This window comes from Lagenorhynchus albirostris, chromosome 10, assembly GCF_949774975.1.
Source record: "Lagenorhynchus albirostris chromosome 10, mLagAlb1.1, whole genome shotgun sequence".
In the NCBI taxonomy this organism is placed as follows: Eukaryota; Metazoa; Chordata; class Mammalia; order Artiodactyla; family Delphinidae; genus Lagenorhynchus; species Lagenorhynchus albirostris.
This window is the reverse complement of record NC_083104.1, coordinates 71,886,327-71,898,734: the sequence shown is the minus strand read 5'-3', so window position 1 is coordinate 71,898,734 and position 12,408 is coordinate 71,886,327. Positions and strand designations below refer to the sequence as shown.

Here is a 12,408-nt window from a genome sequence, read left to right as displayed (position 1 = left end):
CCCCCAGGCCTGCTTAGACCTCCCTTCCCCCAAGCAGCTGGGAGGAGGAGGGGCCACCACAGAGGGCCTCACAGGCCAGGAGCAGTGGCGCCAGGACTCCAGGGTCCTGCCACATGGCCGCCACATGTCCCTGACAACGCAGTCCACAGCACCTTCTCCTTGGGTTGTGGGCCTCCCCCCATCCCCCAGACGCCTGCCTGCAGGCCCTGCTGGAGAGGATACAAACAGGGGAAGGAAGAGAGGAGAGATCCAAGAAGCAACATTCCTCCTATTGCCCCATCCATCACTGCCCCTCACCCTTCTGTGAGGGGCCCCAACACCACCCTTGCTTCCTACCCTCTTCAGTTAGGACTCAAGTGGCTGAATGGTTACCTGATTCTTTTATTTAGGTAAAGTGAAATACACGGACCTGAAGTGAGGCAGCAGAGGGAACAAGAGAGGCCAGGGCAAGGCAGGTTGGCTGGCCAGCCCCAAACCCTCTGACAGAAAAGCCAGCTGCAGGCTGCATCTCTGAGGTGCAGACCCGCTCCTTACCCACTCTGGGGCCCCTAGTAGCAGAGCTAGCTACTCTAGAGTACCACAGGGTGGGGAGAGGATGTCCTGAGGGTCCTTCCTGAGGGGGATTCCTGAGGAGGGAGCTGAGACCCTAAGGGCAGCAGCAATCTTCTGGTTAACTGCTCCCCCTTCACTGTCCCACCTTGGGGCTGGAAGAGCCAGGAGCAATAGGGAATGCTGTGAGGACTGTGTGGGGGACCCAGCAGACCTGGGGGGGTGGGATGAATGTCAGCTGCTTGAAGAGAGGTCCATACTGCTGGCACTGAGGCCTCGGGAGACCTGAAATAGACAATAGCATGCCATCAGCCCAGGGACCTCAGCCTCCCAAAGACTGTCCCCTGGAGTCTTATCCATCTCACGGCTGCAGTCTCTCTCTGGACCTAGGATGGAGCCCGTAACCTCAACCCCAAGCTCTGGGCTTTGTTTAGTCTTTGCTACGATTTCCCAGAAGGCCACAATCTGGTGGAGAAAATACCTGGAAGAACCACATGAATATTGGCATATACTTTGAATGTGTTGATACAGGTGGTCGTTTCCCATTAAAATGTCATTGCTACTTCTTTAACAGAGACTCATTTCTTTTTATATAACTTGTACAGTCTTTATACGATCTCTACAATATCATGATGTAAAAGTGCTTCGGGGTAACCTTATAGAGACTAATTCTCATCAATACATCCTTTGCATAATTTCTCACTGACGTCGCTAATGAAATAAAGCAGAGAACTCTTCTCCAAAAAAAAAAAAAAAAAAAAAAGTCATTGCTGTTTTCTCAAATGGAGATGAGTTAATGCTTTTTTTTTCTTTTTCCCTTCTCATCTACTGCTGAGTCCCCAAGGTGAGGAGTATGGTGGCTATAGGAGGAGACCAATTAGTATCCCCAAATCATTCCTGAATTATTCATAATTCCAAAGTACCCATTTAGAGAACATTCATTCCCGTTCCCCTCCTGATTAATTTATCTGCTACTATCTCTGGCCCGAAACTGTCCCTTGGCGGTCACCACCCCCAACAAGCTGCTTGATTCCTGTCTGCCCACCTCCAATTCCCTGGCAAAGCCTTCATCCCAGATGATTCTCGACTCTCCCCTCTCCCCACTGGGCTTATCCTTTCTTTCTCACCCACCAACACACTCACGAGCACTGCTCTCACCTGGAGGGGTGCTGCACTTGGTTGGTTCAGATAGTTCAAGGAGGCTGCCCGCTTCATGTTGCCGCTACAATGGAAAAGAAAGAATCGAGGACTCTTCTCTTCCCATGGGTGGCCCTAACGCTTGGGACTCTTGGGCACCACCATACACACTCAGATCATTGCCTCCCCACCATCTGACCCCCCGTCCCCGCACACATACACGCACTCTCTTGTCTTCATCAGTCACCAGCATCTTCTCAGGTACTGTTGTCCCCGCACTGGGGCACCCATTTTTCCCACACTCTCTCTCCACAGCCACCCCAGTGACCTCCTCCATGTTTCTCTCCAAGATTCTTCTCCTCCAGAGGTGAGGGGCCAAGCGGAGTTGGAGGCCAGGGCTCACCTGCCCACTCTGCCATATCTCAGTCTCAGTGTGTACCTGGAGGGCCGGGGCTCGGTCCCCTGGAGCTTCCTCACCAGGAGTTCGCTGCTTCTACGAAGCACATCTCGGATCTTGCCCAGAGAGCCGCTCCTCTGCAGGGCCCCACTGCCATCCTGGCAGAGAGGGATGGGGAACAGAAGCTAAAGGGGTCCCAGGCAGACTGGCCTCTGAGTCCACTCCTGCCATTTATTCTGCACACCTCCCCCTCCCCCCAAAAGCCCAGCGACTGAAAACAAGAGCCTGGTCAACAGCTGGCTTGCAGAGAGACCCCTGAGAGGGATGGGCTAACTGAACTGGGACGGGGACAACATCCCCTCCGACACGCACATCCTACATGCATCCTACAGGCTCAGAGCCTCTCACCACCACCAGCAGGAGAGGCAGGAGAGATCAAGGGGCGACGATCAGACTTACCCCTGACCACTCCACAGCCACTGAGGCATCTTCACCTCCCTCGAATTTCACACTGCCACCAAGGCCCTCCTGGGAGGTCCTTCCACTGTCACCCTCCCCAAGCAGCTCAGCCACCTTGGTCTGGCTGATAGGGTCAGTGCCCTGGAAGGAAAAGGAAGGAGCTGGGACTTCCCACTCCTGAACTCCTCAGGATGGGGCTTCCAAACTTTTTCTCACCATCAGCCGCAACAAAGAATACATTTTTCTTTGAGACTTCCCAGTACACACATACTGGAAAGGAGACACTCACCTTTTCTATTTGCAATGCGTTCCTACATAAAGATACACATCCATCTTTAGCCGAGGCCCACACTGAACTGATTTCAGGACCCACTGAGTCAAGACCCTCAACTTGAGAAACTCCGATTCAGGGCTCCCCTCAACCACAACCCTCTCACCCACACTGCCCGTGCCCCGCCTCAGAAGATTCTTCACATTATCAAAAGGCAGGGCTTCCCATAATAGTCCCATTTAGTGAAATGAACCTTGGAGTCCTGACCACAAAGGGCAGGTAGGGGGTAAGAACACACTTAAAAAACAACCACGGTCACAAAAGAGTCTCACCTGCCTGTCCTGCCTTCCTCCTCAGCCTCTCCTCTTACCCTTCAGAGAGTCACAAGCAGCCTCAGTGGTCCTCCATCCTGTCCCCAGGGCCCTACCTTGCAGACCTCCTTCCCCTCTTGGTCTCTGACCTGTTTCCGGGAACGCAGGGCACATTCCTCCAGGGTCTCAGCTGCCTCCAGCTTTCCCTGGCGCCTGTACAGAGCTCCGAGGTTTCTCAGGGTCGTGTTTACTGTGGGGCTGTGACAGGGGAGACCAGGGAAGGAAAAGAAGATGGACTCAGAAAACAAGCAGGAGAGAGAGGGAGCAGAGCTAAGGCCGAGGGAAGGTCCAAGGGAAGAAGGGGAAGGTCCAGGAAGCCGGAAGCCAGGCTTGGATGGAGGGCATCGGAGGCCAAGCCGGCTGCTCACCCGCAGCTCACCTGCTCACTTTGCAGGCCTTGTACCAGCCTCCATACTCGGCGTAGGGCGTACTGCCCTCACGGTGCCGGCTCTGCAGGAGGACAGAGGGGGAGGTGAAGCCAGAGATGAGAGTACCGAGACGCTTGGGTACAAGCTGGCACAGGGCCGGGGTGCAAGCTGGGCTGGGGAAGGCACCATGCACCTGGGGCTGGTGCTTGGATGGGAAATGAGGAGCTGGGCTGGGTCAGGAGTAAGTCAGAGGCCCTGGTAGCCTCGGGCTCCCCAGGCTGGGCCCCCCACTCACTTTGCTCATTTCCTCCCGCTCCTCTGCATGCATCCAGATGGGCTTGTGGTCGTCTGGGGGTGATACATGGGATGGGATGGCACGGTTAGAGAACGGAGCTGGACAGTACGGGGGAGCCAGGACCCAGAGGCCGACAGGGCTGGACTAAAGGGGTCTGGTTCCCCCTTGGGAACCACTGTGGTCAACCCCCCAACCTTTGGTCTGCATTTCCTTTCCTCCCTGCAGCTCCCTGCCCAGGCCCTCACCACTCACCATCCACAGACCCAAACTCCTGCACATGGGCACGGGTCAGGATCTCTTTGTAGAGTGTCTCAGCCTCAGCATACTTCCCTTGTTTCAGGTAACAGGAAGCCTGGGGGCAGGAAGGCAAAAACACAGGAGCAAGAGGTAGAGATAAGGTCTCGGCCAGGCCTGGGATTTCCACTTCTTGGTCTCTTTATGACTTTCCCCAGAGATCCACCTCACACCTCTTTGTCTAGCTGCAGGGTCCAGGGTGTTCCCACTCCACTCCACTCCCAAGAGGCTATGGAACTTCTGCCTTCCCATGGGAAGGAAGCAGACCCCTCAGCCCCAAAGGCAGCCCCAGAGCTGGGCACAAAGGCGATGAGGTCAGTGTACCAGACTGTGATGCTCCCCCTTCCCTCCTCCCACCGCCTTTGCCCTCACCAGGTTGTTCTTGGTCCGGGCTACGTTAGGGTTGTCCAGCCCCAGCTGCCCCTCGTAGATGGCCAGTGCCCGCCGGTAATAGCGCTCCACAGCCTCATACTTGCCCTGGTTTTGGCACAACAGGGCCAGGTTGTTCAGCTGCTTTGCCACATCTGGGTGGTTGGTGCCCAGGACCTGGAGGAGTACAAAGGACAGACAGCTGGCTGTGACTATGTGTGTGCTTGTGTGTGTGTGCGTGTGCGTGTGTGTGTGTGCATGTGCCCATGCAGGGAGCAGGGGGAAGGGAATGATGGAACAGGGAATAAGGCAGAGATGGGGGGTGAGACGAAAAGAAGTGAGGGGCAAGGGTAGATCAGAAGAGAGATGGTGGGCGAGGGGTCACCGCAACAGGGAAGAACAGGCAGAGGGCACAGGCACCTTTTCTCGAATCTCCAGGGCCCGCTGGCACAGCGGCTCCGCCTCCTTGTATTTGCCCCTCTTGCCATAGAGCACAGCCAGATTGTTGAGTGTGGCAGCCACCTAGGAAGACAGGCCTGCCCCCATCAGAAACTGGATGCAAAGGACCTTGAACAGCAGGGCCCCACACTGCACAACGCCCAGACAAGTGGACTCTGCCACCCGAACCAGAGGCGGCGGAGGGGAAAGTACTGACCCTGAGGTTCTCCATGGGGGTGGTATCACCCTCTAAATAGACTTTTAGACATTTCTGGAGGCAGGGTATTTTTGGTTGCCATAAATATTGGGGGCCTTTGGGGAGGCAAGGATGCTACAGATGTACTGCCTGTGTGGGACAGCTCAGGCAACTTTTGAATGTCCTGCCAGGCTTTCAAACACTGAATATAAGCTTTGAAGCTTGGTAGGATATCAAGACAGGAGTTATGTTTTCTGAGATACATCATCCCTGCCTATCATGCGTCATAACACAGGGAATTCTTTTTCCACAGTCAGCTCATTTTCAAAAATATCTTATTTCTCATTGTCTCCACTTTGACAAATCTAGCATTTGTCTTGGCATGCTATCCCTACTTAAGGTTATTTCTCTCTCTCTCTTATCACAGACAAATAAATCTGGTCCATTATTACTTATTCTAACACTGGATTTTAATCTTGCATGCGCCAATTCTTCTACTCTGTCATTTTTCTAATATGTACTTTTATGTAGAATGACTTACTGGTTTTACTTCTTCTAAATCTAAAGTTATTCTGTCATTATATATCAGACTACTATATTATGTCTTCTAGCATTGTTGTACTCAACACAACTGTTATTGTTTTGCATTTTCATCTTACTGTAATGTATTATACATATAATTTTATTATAAACTACCTTCCTTGTTTATTTTTTATATTAATAGGGTATCATTCAACTTTTGAGGAAATTATACAGGTAGGTTGGTTACATTATCTACGAGTTAAGTTTTAGGAAAATATTCATTATAAGGAGTCATTGGGTCTCAGAGTTGAGACCACTGGGATCAGCAGACAGTGCCTAGGAGAAATGAGTCTTCATGCCTCCCTCCTGAGAAGCCCCAGGGAGTGGGCTGAGGGAAGCAGATGAACAAGCTGAGAGAGCACAGGGGAAGGAGGGCAAGGAATACTGACAGCAGGGTGGTCCCGGCCCAAGGTGCTCTCCCGGATGCTGAGGGCATCATTCAGCAGGAGGGCAGCTTCCTTATACTTATTCTGGTCCCTGTAAGAGGACAAAAGTGGCAAGGGGTTAGCCCGAACTGTGGCCCTAAGCCATCTCCTTACTTCCTTCCCTTTGGGACAATTGAGGTACATTTAGGGATTGGGCCCCCCCCATGAGGAGACAGGAAGCCTGGTGGGAGCAGTGAGAGGGGTTCACTGACGCACACTGAGAGTTGCCATGCCCAGAGAAGGCCATAAGGCATAAGATGCAAGAGACAGAAACAGAGAAGGAGACCCTCCCCAGAGGAGAGATGAGAGAAGCAAAAAACCTGAGGGATGAGTATTCTCTGAGGTCAAGGGCTCAGGTATGAAAGAATAAGAGTCTGGTATAGAAGAAAGCCCCCAGGTGGGAGGGAGAAGAGGTTCCCTGTGGAGAGGAGGAATGAGAGCCAAAGGCGGATCAAGGCGGGAACGTGGAGGCAGGTTCGTGCGAGGAGGACGCCATACTCACCGATACACCAGAGCCAGGATGTTGAGCATAGTGGCCACGTCGGGGTGGCCGCGGCCGGACGTGCGCTCCAGGTCCTCCAGTGCCTGCTTGCAGAGTGGCACAGCTACCTCATAGCGACCCTGGGCTGCATACTGGATCACCAAGTTGTGCAGTGTCCGCAACCTTGCCGGGATCTCATAGCCACTGTGCTGGGCACCCGGGCCACGGGCCACTACACCGTCGCAGAAAAAGACAGGAGACTTCCTCAGATGACGCTGCCTCTCCCTTTGCTGTCTGCCCTCCCCACCCCACTCCAAGACTTGTTCCGTGCCTGTGCCTACCCCCCACCAGGCTCCCTGCATAGACCTGCCTCAGCTGCTACTCTTTTGACCATTCCCTTGCCCCGTGCCCAACACAATCCCATTTGTTCACCCATTCCTTCAACAAACTACTCAATAAGCATGAGGCATGGGCTGCCAGGGATACAAAGTTAAGAAAGACCTGGTCGTTTCCCTTGAGGAGCTCATACTCTTCCCCTCCAGGGTCACTCTTCCACTTGACTGTGAGCTCCTTACTGGCAAGACCTGTGTCATGCTCATCTTCGTCTCCCTGGTGCCCAGCACAGTGCCTGACACAGCCTACGTGCTTAATACATGTTGATGAATAAGGGGGAAGCTGAGGAAATCAAAGTACTGGTCCCTGGCCCATCTCCAGAGGAAGTGGAAAGCCTATTCCTGGATGGTGAGCATCCTGTGTTCAGGGTAGGCCACAGCTGCGACCAGCCTCCTGACGCCCCTCCTTCACCCTCCAACTCACAGCCATTGCTGGGGTCCTCTTCCTCCTCATTGGGGAAGAGGTCATCCAGGGAATCCTTGGAGGCATCACCTTCCTTCTCCTCCTGGAAGGGAAGAAGCAGCATGTCTGGGCCAAGATAGCCTCAGCAGCCTCTTCACGCCCCCTCTAAACCATGAAATCATTGACAGGTGGGGCCTAGTCCCTTGTTCATGTCCCTGCCCCTGGGAAGGCCAGCATCTGTCCCGCCAAGCTTAGGCCTCTCTTGTTCATAAAAAATGAGAGATGGGGACTTCCCTGGCGGTCCAGTGTTTAAGACGCCGTGCTTCCACTGCAGGGGGCACGGGTACGATCCCTGGTCCAGGAACTAAGATGCCGCATGCCGCACGGCACAGCCCAAAAAACAAAAAATAACAACGAAACAAAAACAAGAGATGCTTCGGCCAAAATGTCATGACTTTCCCTTCCTTCACATCCAGAGAGCTTCCTTCCTTCCTAAGCACCCTCACCCTCCACCTCTCTCCCCCTCAACTCTTGTAATTATAGTCCCGTGTTGAGCCCTGTGTGTTTACACTGATTACATGTCTGTCCTGTCTCTCCTGAGGGCAGGAGTGTGTCCTATCTTATTGACACGTACCCAAAGTGTCTAGCTCAGCCTGACACCCTTATCTGCCACCACTAACTCTGTATGTAGTGCCCAATCCTCACTGAATAACCTTTCACACCAGGCAAAAATGCTTCACCCCACCAGGCACTGCAGCCTTGTACAAACACTTGCAACTCTCCTGCCCAGATTCACCAGTGTGTCCCATACAAATCATCCCACTTTCCCTGGGTCAGACCACCTTTCCAGCCCTGGCGCCTTATCTATGAATCTATCTCACACACACACACAGACACACACATACACAGACACACACACACAGGTCTAGAAAACTCCTCCCTCTCCCTCATAGACGACCAACATCCATCCCAATTCCTAAACCAAATAAATAAATAAATTAAATAAAATTTAAAAAATCCAACCTAAATCTTGCCCATCCCTGTTCCCCGCCTCTTCTGTGAATCTTTCAGACCATTCCAGCCCCCAGGAACCTACCTCCTTGGGACCCTCCCACACTGACTGAACCACTCCTCCAGCACTGGGCACTTCCTGTTTGTGTTGTCACATACGTGTTCTCACACGTAAGCCTTGTTCCTACAGCTACACTATAAGCTCAAGAAGGCAGAAACTCTCTTTTGTAGTTCCTTACATCTACCTGCCACACATCTTCTTGCATTGCCTAAGGCACAGAGATATACAAATGCCTGTTGAGTGAGGGTTAAATTCCACACATTTTGAGAGCAAATTTTAGGACTTGCTCAACTGGGCTGTGCTTTCCCTAATTGCAGAGCTCAGGATTCTGAACTGGAATTGTCCAAATGCCTATCTGTCCCCCTCAAAAAAACCTATTACTGTCAGAGCAGGAACCCTGCCTTGTTTACTTTGCATCCCCAACAGAGTGCACTGCGCCTGACATATAGTAGTCATTTGATCAAATGTTGACTGAATGAGTGACTCTTGTTTCTCCCTTGCTGTCATCTGGAGTTGGTGTCAGGACCTGAATTCTGCGAGGTGGGGGCAGGCTGGGCAGGGCTGCTGGCCCTTATGGATGATGGAGCAATTGCCCATGTTTGTGGTGACTCCCAGCTATCCGCCCCCCAGCCAGCCTCGCCTGCACGTGCTCACCGCGGTGTGCCCATCCTCGTCATACTGACGCAGCTGTCCCAGGAACTCTAGGTGCTTCTTTTCCTCCTCCAGCTGAGCCACGGCCTGTTCGCTGCGCTGCAGCCGCTGCTGGGTGCCCGCCAGCTCGTCCCGGAGCCACTGGTTCTCCTGGCACAGCCGCCGGACCTGAGCCCGCAGCTTCTGTTTCTCCGACTCCACTGTGCTCAGGTGGTTGGCCAAAGCCAGCATCACCTAGGTGGGCAATCCTGTGAGCGCCGGGCTCTGGATAGGAGTGTTGAGGGATAGGCGGGAGAGAAGCCGGCAAGACTGGCAGGGGCCAGGAGGAAGGGGTGGGTAGTGATGACTCTACCTTCAAAACATACCCTGAATCCAATTTCTCACCACCTCCAGAGCTACCGCCCTGGGCCAAGCCACCATCAAGTCCCACCTGGATTATGAGAATTGCCTCCTCACTGGCCTCCCTGTTTCTGCCCTTGTTCCCCTAGAGTCTGGTCTCAACCCTGCAGCCAAATGATCCTTTTAAAATGTTAAACCACATCACTTCTCCACTCAAAACATTCCAATAGCTTCCGTCTCACTCAAAGTGGAAGCCAAGTCCTTACAATGGCCTACAGTTCCACAGGATCTGTCCCCTGCCTCCACCACCTCTCCAACTTCATTTTCTAGTTTGCTTGCCCTCGTTCACTGTCCTGCAGCCACACTGGCCTCTCAGTGAACTCATCGGGAAGGCTCCAGGTCGGGGCCTTTGCACTTGCTGTCCACTCTGTTTAGGATGCTCTTCCCCCATTTACTGTATGACTCATTCCCTCATCTTCAAATCTTTGCTCAAATGGTGCCTTTTCAATGAGGCTTTTATTGACCACCCTATCTCAAACTGTATCCTCTCCCCATACGCCCCAGTCCCCTTCCTTGCTTTATTTTTATCCTTTTACTCTTAACAGTTATCATTGTGGCATACTGAATCACTTAGTTATTCATGTATTGTCTGCCTCCCCCAGCTAGAAAGTAAGCTCCAAGATGGCAAAGGTTTATGGCTGTTCTTGTTCAGTGATGTGTCTCTAGTGTCCAGGAGAGTAGTGCCTAGCACATGGTAGAAGCTTAATACATATTTACTGGGTGAATGAATGCAAGCAATTACTAGGACAAGGGGATCCCGAGTGACCTCAAAGCCCTAATCAGACAACTGCTCCTCCATCTACCCTGGGCCACGTGGCACCACCTCCTCCCCCTCACCTGGGCCTCACTCAGCCCCAGCTCGATGTTTTCCATGGAACGGCGCAGCTGCCGGGCCTTCTCATGCACCAGCCCTTCTTCATGGCCTCCCTGCTGCAGACACTCGATGGTTTGGGAGAGGCTTTGCAGCACAGCCTGGTGTTCACTGTGGAGGGCCTCCAGCCCTTGGCTCACCAGACGAGTGCTCCCCAGGATCTCCTCCTGGCTGAGCCGGTGCCCTGCAGGCTCATCCCGCTGTCCCAATACCAGGCCCGACATCCTGGCTGGGGGACCTTGCCCGGGCTACAGAGAAACAACAGAGCTCAGGCGGGGTAAAGATTGGAAAGAGTGGCTGAGCGCCTTGGGCGGGAGGGATCCAAATGAAGGGACGAGAACCAGTAGGGGGGGACCCTGTGGTTTAATTGGAGAGAGAGAGTGACCAGTGGGGAGGCAGCCTGTGATGACACTAGACACAAACTAAGGTCGTGGGAAAGAGAGAGGGAGACAAATTGACTTGAACGAAAAACTGTAGAAAGAACAAAGGTGCTGAGAAGTAGCAGAGGGATTTAGAACTAAGGAACACAATAGAAGAGGAGCTGGAGAGCGAGCTTGGGTTAGGAAAAGGAATCAAGAGAGGAGAGACAGCACTATAGGGAACACAGAGGGTGTCTGAGAGAGCTGCAAAGGGAATGGAGTTAAAGCAGACCAGAGGTATGCAGAAAATAGTGCAGAGTTTTCAAAAAAGGGGAAGGAATAGTTTTCAAAGTTAAACCAAGAAAGAGAGGGAGAAGAAAAGGAGAGGAGCCTTCATCACAAGACCCAGATGAGAGGGGCCTAGAGGCTCAAAGTCTTCAGGTTGCATCACCCACGGGGCTAAGCCCAGCATCTCCAAACCTGGTCAGCTCTGCCTCTTTCCCCACTAGCCTGAAACCCCAGGTCTCAGGCAGTCTTCCTACTTCCTCAAAAGGGCCTTGTTTCTCATCTTTGAAGTTTTCTTACCTGTATATAGCCCTTGGTTGTGGTGTTCAGGCAGGAGCTCAGAGGAAACTCTGTTCAAACAGCCAGGAACTCAGAAGGATCTGCCCTGCCCAAAGTCCAGAAGCCCAGAGTTCCCACCCCTTCTCTCACCACTTCACAGCCACCCAGAGGACCTGGCATGGAGCCCCACCCAGGACAAACGCCCTCCCTCCCCTGCCTACAGGTCTTCAAAGACTACCAATGTCCCTCCTCCTTCCCCAAGCCAACCTCCCACCCCAAGCCTGGGGAGCTATTTTCTCCCAAGAAGGGAGTGAGATTTGATCTGAGACCTGCGGCAAGGGGCGTGTCTGGGAAAGGGTGAGGAGGAAGACCTGGTCACTCCTAGCCCAGTCATTTCTATGGTTTTGTGTCTATCATGATCACATACTAACAGGCTCTGAGAGGAGTCACCTTAGGGTACCTCCCAGACGCCCGATGATGCAGGGAAGAACGGCAAGTCTGCTGAGCGGCTGCGGGATCACAGGGAAACGCGGCGCTGGGAGCTGGTCTCCCGGGCCTGGGAATGCGGTGGAGAAGTGTCCCAGGCTGTCGACCTGCCCTGAGGCCCAGGGTGGGGATAGAGTGAGATGGGCAGAGGTGACGGGAGGTGGTGCGGATGGACGGCCGAGGTCCGCGTCACGGACGAGGACACGGGACTGTCAATCCCGAGGTCACTGAGTCAGTCTGTAGCGCAGGGGGCGGGGCAGGCCGTCTGTCCCTCTGTCTAGACGCCGAGGGGCGGGAAGAATCGCGGGGGGGGGGCGGAGTTTTTAAGGCTGACTGGAGTTGTGTAAGTTCGGTCGGAGGGGCTTATTTGTTCATTTGTCTGGGAGTGCAGGAAAGAGGTAGCGGGACTTCAACTCTCAGCCCCAGAGGTACCCTCAAAGACTCACCCGCAGTCCGTCGGTCTGGCTGCCGCTCTTGCCGGTACTGCGCCTTTAAATCCATCATGGCTGCCGCTCGAGGCAATTGTTTTGACGGCTCCAAGGGGCGGGGCCTGTTCCACAGTCACGCGACCTAAGAGCC

General features: G+C 53.4%; 1 protein-coding gene across 7 annotated transcripts; it reads right to left on the bottom strand.

Annotated features, from left to right (window-relative positions):
* Positions 1-361: 361 nt before the first annotated feature.
* On the bottom strand, positions 362-12,336 carry KLC4 (kinesin light chain 4). Of its 7 annotated transcripts, none has more exons than XM_060162950.1 (17): positions 12,276-12,294; positions 11,794-11,941; positions 10,387-10,668; positions 9,154-9,384; positions 7,449-7,530; positions 6,654-6,864; positions 6,116-6,203; positions 4,931-5,032; positions 4,514-4,687; positions 4,100-4,199; positions 3,848-3,900; positions 3,564-3,634; positions 3,274-3,382; positions 2,543-2,683; positions 2,126-2,241; positions 1,708-1,771; positions 362-834 (listed from the first exon to the last, which is right to left on the bottom strand). In XM_060162950.1, the coding sequence occupies exons 3-17, from the start codon at positions 10,642-10,644 to the stop codon at positions 784-786; spliced, it is 1,851 nt and encodes a 616-aa protein (XP_060018933.1). In that variant the 5' UTR covers positions 10,645-10,668; positions 11,794-11,941; positions 12,276-12,294; the 3' UTR covers positions 362-783. The 7 variants fall into 7 exon arrangements, with proteins under 7 accessions (XP_060018933.1, XP_060018930.1, XP_060018931.1 ...); XM_060162947.1 differs by lacking the exon at positions 12,276-12,294 and adding an exon at positions 11,365-11,449 and having other exon boundaries at positions 11,794-12,246; XM_060162948.1 differs by lacking the exon at positions 11,794-11,941 and having other exon boundaries at positions 12,276-12,336.
* Positions 12,337-12,408: the final 72 nt, after the last annotated feature.

Excerpts from the sequence above, each read along its gene's own strand:
- KLC4 (XM_060162948.1), bottom strand. The coding sequence starts at position 10,644 with ATGTCGGGCCTGGTATTGGGACAGCGGGATGAGCCTGCAGGGCACCGG. Across the intron at positions 5,033-6,115 it reads TGGGCCGGGACCACCCTGCT|GTGGCTGCCACACTCAACAA; the intron begins GTCAGTATTCCT and ends CTGTCTTCCTAG. Across the intron at positions 3,901-4,099 it reads GGAGTTTGGGTCTGTGGATG|ACGACCACAAGCCCATCTGG; the intron begins GTGAGTGGTGAG and ends TATCACCCCCAG.